The 10,809-nt window shown below is 42.5% G+C and overlaps 1 protein-coding gene across 1 annotated transcript in view; it reads left to right on the top strand.

Moving 5' to 3' along the window:
* Window positions 1-589: 589 nt before the first annotated feature.
* The window catches only part of arfgef2 (ADP-ribosylation factor guanine nucleotide-exchange factor 2 (brefeldin A-inhibited)), a 33,945-nt gene continuing 23,725 nt past the window's right edge, over window positions 590-10,809 (top strand). Inside the window, exons 1-8 of the mRNA XM_078254281.1 lie at window positions 590-1,026; window positions 3,064-3,094; window positions 3,528-3,651; window positions 4,496-4,642; window positions 7,328-7,507; window positions 8,658-8,970; window positions 9,153-9,302; window positions 9,421-9,548. Coding sequence (XP_078110407.1) covers window positions 855-1,026; window positions 3,064-3,094; window positions 3,528-3,651; window positions 4,496-4,642; window positions 7,328-7,507; window positions 8,658-8,970; window positions 9,153-9,302; window positions 9,421-9,548 — 1,245 coding nt within the window. The 5' untranslated portion in view covers window positions 590-854. The remainder of the gene's footprint in view (window positions 1,027-3,063; window positions 3,095-3,527; window positions 3,652-4,495; window positions 4,643-7,327; window positions 7,508-8,657; window positions 8,971-9,152; window positions 9,303-9,420; window positions 9,549-10,809) is intronic.

Genomic DNA, 10,809 nt, shown 5'->3' with positions numbered 1-10,809 from the left:
GTTGTCTGTCAATGCATAGAAACAGTTGTGAATGTAAAGGTTATTTTACTGAACCTGTTCTTCGGTAGCACAAGGCACTATTCAGAACACCTTTACAACACCTACCTCTGTTTAACGGGTAACTTTCCGAACTCTCATCTCTATAGTTTCTGTCTCAACCTATAGTTTCTGTCCTTTAATAACCTTGCACATGGGAAAATTGCACATATTTTTACTTCCATTCTACCTCATTACTTGTCTAATGTATATAGTATGTATAGTATAGTCATCCTATGTTTATATTGTAGTATGAATAGTTTAGTATATTCATAGTGTATTCTAGTATATTAATATTGTAAATTCTATATATATATCTTATATTTATAGAGTATGCTACATTTTTTGTATTGTCAATTGAGCTATTTTAAATTATTTTAATTGTTTGTCTAGCTATCTAGCTATGTGGTGTTTTAGTGCCATCTGCAGGACATTTCAGGAACAGTCTTTCTTTTCATTGGGAGCGCTTGATTTGCTACAGCGGTGAAACTGCGAACTGTTGCTCAACTCGCGTAACTTTAGCCTGACACATTTTACAACGTCGGCTTTAGATGATGTATAGACATCTTTGAGTTAACTGTGAGACTAGTATTTGACCCCATCTGGGATGTCACCTGCTCCTCAGGGTGCTGTTGTCAAAACCCAGACAGCTGAGTGTCACGTGACGTGACGTGTAAGCAGCATGGCGGCGCTGAGCTAAGGTAGCGACTTGACTGGAGTGACAGTAGCCTGGCTTTCGTTAGCTTTCCGTCACCTGCTTACTCGCAGGGCCGGGCCGAAATGACGGCCTGAGAGAGAAGCGGTAAGAAGACCGAGAGATGCAGCAACAACAACAACACCGGCCACCACAGCAGCAGCAGCAGTCGAAGGCAGAAAACAGTAAAACCAAGAGCATGTTTCTGTCACGGGCGCTGGAGAAAATCCTCTCGGATAAGGAGGTGAAGAGGAGCCAGAACAGCCACCTGCGCAAAGCCTGTCAAGTGGCGCTTGGTAAGTGGGTTTGTTTTGTGTACTGGTTTGCTGAACTCCGTGTTTTATGCAGCGCTTCATTGAAACATGTAAGGGTCGTATCTGGCTTGTTGAGAAACAGGGGAGCGCTAACCAGTTAGCTAGCGTTAGCATCTGAATGGCCTTCATCGTCTGTTAAGCTGGCCGTTGACGTTTTATAGGTAGCGTTAGCTAATGTGTGTGTAGGCATCACTTTTACATCTTATCGTTAATTATACAATGCTACCATTCTGCATTCACACCACCAGCATCACTGTAAACGTAAACAATCTAAAAAGGTAGCTGTCTTTAGCTAGTTAGGGCTAGGTTAGCTAGCTAAACAGACCAATCCCTGTGTTGTACGTAGCACTGTCACCCAGCCAGCCAGACAGCCCAGTCCTGCTCTGCACCCAGACAAACAGGCTACCTAACTCCAAGATACTCTGACGCCCGTGCTTTTCCATTCAACACAATCGCGGATAGTGTTACGCACACCGGGCTCCTCACTAAATTGTGATATTGCCGTTTTAATATTTCAGCTAAAGCTGCCCCGGCCCATTTGTGTGCACCCACTTCCAATTGTCATTTTTGTTGCGACAACTGAAAACTATCTTGTTGGTGTAGAGGATTGACAAACGTGTGATTCGCATACAGTGAACTGGTACTGATCAGATTGGTATCAATGCAGGCGATTGAGACATTGGCAAACAAGAAGTTGTGTTTCATTTAGGTGTAGTTTACAGTAACGTAGAGGATTGACTGCAAAGAAATAAGGCTAAAATGTCACTGCGAGTTGGGCAAACAGGTTGGTGTGTTTGACCTGCTTTGTCTGCTCTTTGTCCCTGTCTACCAGTGACACTCTCATTATTCATGATATTATTAGAACACAACACTCCTTTTCGACTTCTCACACTACCAACGTAGGCTGTTTTGTGTGTGTTGCGTGGTCATACTGACCACTGTCTGGTGTTTGGGTAAACTCCATGCAAGCTTCATGAACATCTCATCTTTCCCAATGCTCTTCTGTTCAAATGTCGAAGTTGTTATGCTGTGGATTGCAGGCCTTTGCATCTTTAGCCTCCATGATTAAAATGGGCCTACTGTGGATAGAGAGTTAATAGTTAATGGCCGTTTTTAAGTAAAACACCTGAGCTGAGCCAGGTGAGGTGACTAAATAAAAAGAGTACCTTTCTATATTTAAATGCAGCGCTAATTTATAGGAACTGAGTTCACATTTTTATAACATGAAATTACATTGTCATACATTCCTGGTAGTTACTTGAAGTCTAACATTGATTGTGACATTTGTGGTAAATGTTGCTCAAGCTAATTTCCTCTGTGTAGCCCTGTGAGTTTGTGAGGGTTGAGTTCAGTAGTATAAAGCTGCCACATCGTTGTGAATCTAATCGATTCGGTTGGTCACATCTGGCTGAATGCACACCATTACTCACTGTTCAAGGCTGCAACACTGGGTAGCTGAGTAGCGTATAGCTTGCCTTGGATAGATCATTAGGGCATAAAAAAAAAAAATATGAAGAAATGGAAATTGATTTAGGGAGAAAAGCAAAGATAGCAGAACAGATGGGAATGGTGATGCAGGGAAAATGAGAAAGATCAAAGATCTGAAGGAGGCTGTTCATCAATGATTAGCAGGGTCACACGGAAATCTGTGGACGCAGAATTGTCCGCACATTTTGAACAAATTTAGAAAAATAAAATAAAACTCAGAATGTCAGATTTTCATTCTTGATCACAGCTGAAAACTGTGACCCGTTTGGGTCTGGTAATTAGTAACTAAACATAGGGTAAGCCTTAAATTCAATCCTGCTCTAATATATCAATAGTATACTTTGACCAGAAACATCACTTGTCCAACAGTTATTAAAATACAAGGAAACAAAACCCATCCTACTGCAGTCATGTTTGGGATTGGCCCAGTAACCCCCACAGCTAGAGTCAGATCATGACACGCTGACGTGAGCTGAAAGGGTTAAAGTTCAGACTTCAGTAACATTTAATCTCCTGTGTCTCCCTCCATAGATGAAATCAAGGCAGAGCTTGAAAAACAAAAGTAAGTATTATCATGCACATAGCTTTTTTTCCTGAATGAATGCACTGCAGTTAGTTTCCTTTTCTTGTGACGTGAGGCAAGAAGTCAAGGTAAGGTTTGCCCTGAAGCAGTCTGCAGTAAACCCCAGCTGCTCACTGTGATTTGTGACTAAGTTGATTTGCTGCTTTTATTATTGCTATTTTGGAGTATATCAGCAGCACTTCAAACAGCCTTCAGGTAATATGTCTGCTGTTATAGGCAAACTGTTATTTTAACAATATGCCATTATGATTTTCTGAGGTTTAAATGTGAAGCTTAAATGCTCCGTAAAAATATAAATGTGCTGTCAAATGTTTACACTTTATCTATTAACATCATCTGCTGGACTTACCATGAGGTTACAATGGGACTGTGTTTGTAGTACACACACTGTTTGCTCTCCTCATCCCTGCAGGGATGGTTCAGTGGTCCCACCCAGAGCCAACTACATCGAGGCTGACAAATATGTGCTGCCCTTCGAGTTGGCCTGTCAATCAAAGTCCCCCCGGATAGTTAGCACCTCTTTGGACTGTCTGCAGGTCAATACACACACGCACACGCACACACACTCAAACATCTGCTTTCTTTATGACTCTTTCACTTTCTCACTGCAGGTATTTATGGATTGTATTACCCATCTTGTGGTGATTGCAGGGGGGGAAATCTTGTTTCACACTTATGTTCAACTGGAACTATGACTCTACATTACACACAAACGCACACAGCAACTCAGAATCCCAAACAGTATTATTTTATTATATAATCCTTTTTAACATCTTTTTTACCTGATGTGTTTTATTTCATTTTTGTTGTTGTGATTTACTCATGTGAAGCACCTTGTTAGTTTGTTGAAAAAGGTGCTGTATAAATTTAGTTCATTATTGTATTTTCTTTATTATAGCTGCATTATGGGAAATGTAGGATCCAGTGTTTTGGGACATGACCTAATACTTGACACTGAAAGTCAGGATATCTCAGGCTCTGCACCTTTTGACGTTTTAAGATTCCTTTTTAAAATGTGTCTTTTGTAGTCCCCCAACACACACAGAGGTGCAATACTAAATCCCCCTAGTAGTGCCCCTTTAAAAACATACTCTCCTTTGATCAAACAAACCCTTAATGACACTTTTAAACACACAAAAATGAACCCTTCATTCCTCAGTGTCTCACATACTCACAGTTGAGCAAAACAAACACACCGCTGAAATAAACCCCTAAACTCACACACGTACACCTCAATACAAACAGCCACAAGCGTGCAGGGAATTGTGTGCATCACACTCCACACAATGACTTGAATAACACAATGACCCCAAACTACTCAGAGAAGTACACACTCACTCTGCCTTTGCTGCCCCACTGTGCACTGTTTCTCCACGGTAGAAGCTGATCGCGTACGGCCACATCACAGGCAATGCCCCGGACAGCAGAACCCCGGGCAAGAGGTTGATCGACCGGCTGATGGAAACTGTCTGCAACTGCTTCCAGGGCCCACAGACCGACGAGGGAGTCCAGCTGCAGATCATTAAGGTACCCAGAGCCCGTTTGTACATCTGGCAGCCTTTAGATCTTCCAGCTGTTTGTTTGAGACCCAATCAGGCCAAACAGTCAGGGCTGAGGCGCTTTAGTTAGCTTTCTGACACGGTTCACAAAAGTGGGGGAAAACCTGTTTCTGCATGTTATATCTGTTGTTAGGAAAGGAGTTAAGAAACGTTATATAATATTGACTATTTAAACAAAACTACATATATGTATGCCTTGCTATGCCTTTTTGTGCGTCTTAAGTTGTCAAACCCATAATTTAATACTTCATACCTATGATCACACAAAAAATTCAACCAATGAATTTCTTTTTACCTCATTTTCCTCAAAATGGATTCGAAGGGCTTTAAGACTGACATCCTTCAGCTGTTGCACCTTAAAGTGTAACTCTCGCCAAAATGCAACAGGGTCTTTTTGTGAATGTACCCGAGTCAAACTTTCGTTTAAAAGCATATTTAGGACGGAAGCGTCACTTTTAAGATGCACCGTATTTTTGTTTTTCGGTCAAATGGCCTTTTGAATGGGAGTAATAGGGGCACTTTTATGCTAGCCTCAAAATAGCTATTTTTAAAACACTAAGAAGGCTCGACACAACATGAAACTTTGCTCCAAGTATCACCAGGGTCTCTACAGATGAACTCGAGCATTGAGAACATTGTTTGTGTACCCAGAGTTTACTAAAAAGAGAGGTTTTGAACAACTCACCATAGCTCTTGTTGTTTCCGGCTGCTACCACCTCGGCAGTCAAAACGAGTCGATATTAAAACAAGTAGCCACAGATTTAGTATATCCCTTGGTCACCGGTGTAGTTAAGGTGTAGAGCCCCTGGTGATACTTGGAGCAAAGTTTCATGTTGTGTCGAGCCTTCTTAGTGTTTTAAAAATAGCTATTTTGAGTCTAGCATAAAAGTGCCCCTATTACTCCCATTCAAAAGGCCATTTGACCAAAAAACAAAAATACGGTGCATCTTAAAAGTGACGCTTCCGTCCTAAATATGCTTTTAAACGAAAGTTTGACTCGGGTACATTCACAAAAAGACCCTAGGTTGCATTTTGAGAGAGTTACGCTTTAAAGTAATAATCTCGAAGATTTTCATTTAAATTGAATGTCTGTTTAGTCACTATTTATTGACAAACAAAAAGCCTGGGTGCATGGGGGTAAAGCTCTGTCCCTCCACCATAAAGATTCTGGGATTGGTTCCCAGTAATGGTACCTTGGGCTTGGTTGTGTGTTCCAACGAACACAGTTGGCCATGTTTGCAGGTAGGGATGAGGAAACAAAATGGTGGTTGAGCCGGTGGCCCAGTGATGAAGGCATTTGCAGTATTACTAACTGGGTGTCTGTGGTGACATTCCTGGGAAAATCACAAGCGGCACACAGTCAGTGGCGCGCTTTCATCACCCAGCAGTGGTTGGTCCGCCAGAGAGGGTAGGCGGAGCTAACGCAACAGACTCCCTCTTCAACTTACTTTTGTGTGAAGCTGTGTACTATTATTTTCTGGTCTTTACTAACGCTGCGAGTAAACGGTTACTACTGTATGGTCGAACAAACAAAGAAAAGAGCGATGACTACACACAATGAAACAAAAACAAGTGAAAATGAGATCCCAAAACACACCTGCAATTAACGCTTATCGCCATGGGTGCCACCACAGACAACGAAACAGATCTTCGAGATTGTAATGAATGTAAAGAACAGAAAGGCTGCATAGGTTAAATTAATTCTTGCTTTCCTTTCTGAAAAGGTTTCACACTCTAGAGATTGCGCACGCCCTCATACTCTGCTTCTGACTGGCTAGTAGTCCTTACCTAGGTACTGCGCATGTGCGACTCCCAACAAAGATGGAACAGAAGTGAGATGCCTCACTCTGTAGCTAAAACAGAGAGCTCAACACACAGGGTGAAAAGAGGAGCTGCAGCAATGTGCAGTACAACAAAAAATATGGTGTTTTTTGAAAATTAAACCACATAAAGCCTCTAAATACAATTATGAATCTGAACATGAGCATAATATGAGCACTTTAAAATGTACAATATCCAGTATTGTCATTTTTGACTTTGTGAGAGAGGATCGACTTAATATTTAATATTTAGTTTATAATGTAGCCTTGTAATACATCCTAATCAGTGCACACTTTCACCATCTTTCTCAGACTTTTTATCACATGTATTCACATTTACTGGTCACTTCTTTGGCTTGACAACCTGCCTTTGTGTTTGCACAGTAGATATGATTCATAACCGCGGCCTACTGAAGTTTCCTCTCCTTGAATGAAATACACATCCTGGTTGTTTGGAAAGTGCAAAGTCTCTCCTGGTTTATGACTCACAGTTTTATTACTGTTGATATAAGATTTATAGCAGATTGTTAACATCTGTTTGTTTTACATTCACCACTGAATGACACCTGAATGTCAGTGCAGTTAATTTAGACTGACTAATACAAATTATGTATTTTTTTATTATTATTATTCTAATAATTTTTCTAAAAATGGAAAGTTGAACTCTGTACCAAACACGGAGTAGCAGAGAATGAGAAAACTATACTTCTGCGGCTTTAACGTGCCACATCGAGTGGGGAAGTGGAGTGGTGATTCAGCAGGTGCAGCAGCAGTGTCTTCTAAACAAGACATCCTGTCTGATAACTGTTGACTTGACTTTTCTCTCCGTCCAGGCCCTGCTGACGGCGGTGACCTCCCCGCACATAGAGATCCACGAGGGCACGGTGCTTCTTACCGTCAGAACCTGCTACAACATCTACTTGGCCAGCCGCAACCTCATCAACCAGACCACCGCTAAGGCCACCCTCACACAGATGCTCAACGTTATCTTCACACGCATGGAAAACCAGGCTGTTAGTGCATTAAACATTGTTACTCTATCCATACAAGTGATGTCACTTTTTGGCCAAACATGGGGAAATTATTTCTTTCTTCTCTGCACTTTCCTTTTAAATTACATTGATGGCCAAAGGGGACTTCATTACATTAGAATGTTTGATTAAAGTGATAAAAGAAAGAAATTAAATTTTTTGTTAAGCAATATACTTAATGAATAAAAACAAAATAAAGATACTTCTTGGCTGCACAAATGCAACAACATGAGGAGGAAGGCCAGGCTTAGAGTATTTAGACTATGGCTAATGCTGTGGGTTTGATTTATAACTGGCTGGCTAGGGTTTGATGCTTCTATCTGTGGAACCCTCTATCTGTGTAACCAGTACACACCACAGTAGTTCTCCACATTGCTCAACAAATGTGACCATGTCAATTCACTGCACGTCCTCAAACGTATGTGTCAAAGCCTTCCTCATCATAACGGCCCCAGCCATAACTACAACTACGGCAATAATCTCAGCACAGCTATATAGCCATGTCCACCTAATCACAGCTACAGCCACAGCTCGTCTCAATCGCAGCAGCCGCTTTCAATAATTAGCTCAGGCTAATTATCTTAACATTGGCTACAGAGACCTGTGGCCGAGGAGCTTTCATGACCATCAGCACAACATGACTAATGTTAATATCAAAGCACGATCACATTTCAACCTACAGTGGCCAACAGACCAACTTCAACTAATTGAAGTCTAAACATAAAGTGCATTAACCATTAGGTTGACATGACTGCAGAAGTGTCGCAAAACTCTTACCTGATACGACCCAGTTGCTATGAATCTAGCTACGTTTTGTTTCAGTGCCAAGCCTGAAGCCAGTCCTACAACCATAGCTGCCACTCTGCTGCGGTCAGTGGTCAGAGCCTGTGGCTATGGCTGAAGTCAGAGCTTGGCCCTGGTAAACATTAGTGGAGATTTTGGTGGTTCAAATTGGAATATTGATTGTAATCACAGACTCACCACCGGTGTTTGATGTGAATCAACTAGTCCCGTTCATCAATACTATGTTTCATAATTAATTGACAATTTATTTTAATCCAATTCTTCCAAATTCCCTTGTGTAAAACAATTCCTCTACATGGCGCCTCTTCTCCTTCCGCTGCCTCCGCAGGCTCTGGAGGCTCAGGAGCAGGAGAAGGACCGGCTTCGTCTGCCCCCGCAGAACCCGTCCCCAGTCCCTGGTAATCGGAGGTCCGGCTCCCCCCGGTCTGAACGGACACCTACTCCGGAGCTCCAGCACTCCCCATCCCCGGCAGCCAGTTCTCCAGACCTCACTACCACCAACCCCACCAGCTCCACGCCCCCACCGCCAGCCCCCGACCTGGACCAGGACCAAGCGCCAGACACGCCATCAATCAATGGAGAACCTGAGGGCGGCAACGCTCCGATTAATGGAGGAGCAGAACAGATCACACCATCCGGAAGTATGTGTCAACTTGTGTTCCCGGCTTTCAGTTTAAAATTTAAGTTCCATTTGAAGTTTCAAAAATGTTCCCATTGGTTTTTCCTCCCAGCTCTTTTAGGAAAATCTGAGGGCGTAACGGTGGAATGTGCTGCTTTTCTATAATAGCTTCTCTAATCTTCATGATTCATTTGTTTACATCAGATTCCGTTTTTGAAGAAGAAGATGCAGAGACACCACCTACAGCAGCTGAGGAGGGGGACAAACCAGAGAGCAATCCAAATCCAGCAGAGTCAGCAGCGAAGGAAGGAGAGGAGGGAGAGCAACAGCCAACACAGATACACAGTGGAACAGGTCCAGACTTACTTGTCTATTCTGTTTTTCTCTTTGTTATCCTCTCAACACTTGTTGGCGAAAGTGTTTTTCTTTAATGGTCATGACCTGAAAATATTTGTTCCGGCCTCTCCTCCAGGAGGTGAGCACCCAGCCCACCCTGTCGATGAGCAGACAGAAGTGGCTCCCCCCGGAGTCAGAACAGAGGGTCAGCATATGAACGGCATCATTGAGGACCGCTCTTCTGTTTCCTCCACAGATATGCTGGTGAGAGGTGTTAATACCATCAGTTATTAATCAGTAGTTTGCTGAGAGGAAACACAGTGAAAGATTCCTTTATTCTATTGTGGTTTAGGTATGAAATAAATCTTAAATTTGATGCTTAAACGAGTGCATTGCATTTCTACCTTAGCGGTCTGACGTGACGTTTAGTGCCTTCACCTCAGCTAACAGTGTATAAAGCTGCTGAACAGGAGCAAAAATAATTAGCCATATCAAAGTAATGACAGATCATACCGCTTATATTGTTTACCCTTAACTGCTGTTATGATCTTCACTTAAGTTTCAGAGTTAAGGGAATTTGATTCAAGTTTGAGTGTTTTATTCTCGTTTGTTGTAAACCTTTGTAAGCGTGTGCACACGTAGAGTATGTGCAAGTATACAGGCAGCCCCGCCTATGGCCAGACATGGCCAGAAAGCTTACTTCCCTTGTGTAGAAATGTTCTACTTTGTTTTTTTTAATCAGTTTTATAAAACATCCGCACTGTTTAGTTCCTCTCATCAGTCCCACTTGTGCACAGCCAAAGCAAGTTGAAGAGAGAAGTAATCATAATAGAGAACTAGTAAGCAGCAAAATGCACTGCTGCTACCAGAATGTGATGAGTAAAAGTTACCCTGTTGATAAGATTATTGACTCACACCTCAGGGCCTCTGGACACATCTGGAGCTCAGCCACAAACCATAATCCATATGGAAGTGTCCCAGCACAGAAACAGTTTAGGGCTTGACAAATCAGAGCTGTTGCTTTCCTTTTTTGACGAAGACTAGGGGTGTGAATCTTCACTGGTCTCACCATTTGAAACGATTCAATGTCACGATGCGTCACCTCCTCAATATTCTTAGATATTGCTTAGCGCTTAGGTCGGGCCCAAAAAATCAAGCCCGGGCCCAACCCGAGCCCGTGCACGTTGTGTCCGAGACCGGCCCGACACATTAACTGTAATTATGATCCCGAGCCCGATTTCAACCCGACACTTTTTTAATACATGGGCCGTTATAACTGACGTTCTCAACTACAATTCAGAGTTGTTTGAACTCAACGCATTTCTCTGTGAGGGCTTGCTTCGCCCTCATGCTTGGAAAAGTAACAAAGGAGGACGTTGAAGGCTGACTGTCATCTTTCCTGCCACGGCGAGCCTGCTTCATGTGTCTATTCATCATCCAAGTCCCCATTTTATTTGCTGACATAGGCGAGCAGCGTGCCTCACTTAGCCTAATGCACTCGACAAAGCCGACACATATGTTGTCA

Source organism: Sander vitreus, chromosome 7 (genome assembly GCF_031162955.1).
Source record: "Sander vitreus isolate 19-12246 chromosome 7, sanVit1, whole genome shotgun sequence".
In the NCBI taxonomy this organism is placed as follows: domain Eukaryota; kingdom Metazoa; phylum Chordata; class Actinopteri; order Perciformes; family Percidae; genus Sander; species Sander vitreus.
This window is presented reverse-complemented; position numbering and strand designations above follow the sequence as displayed.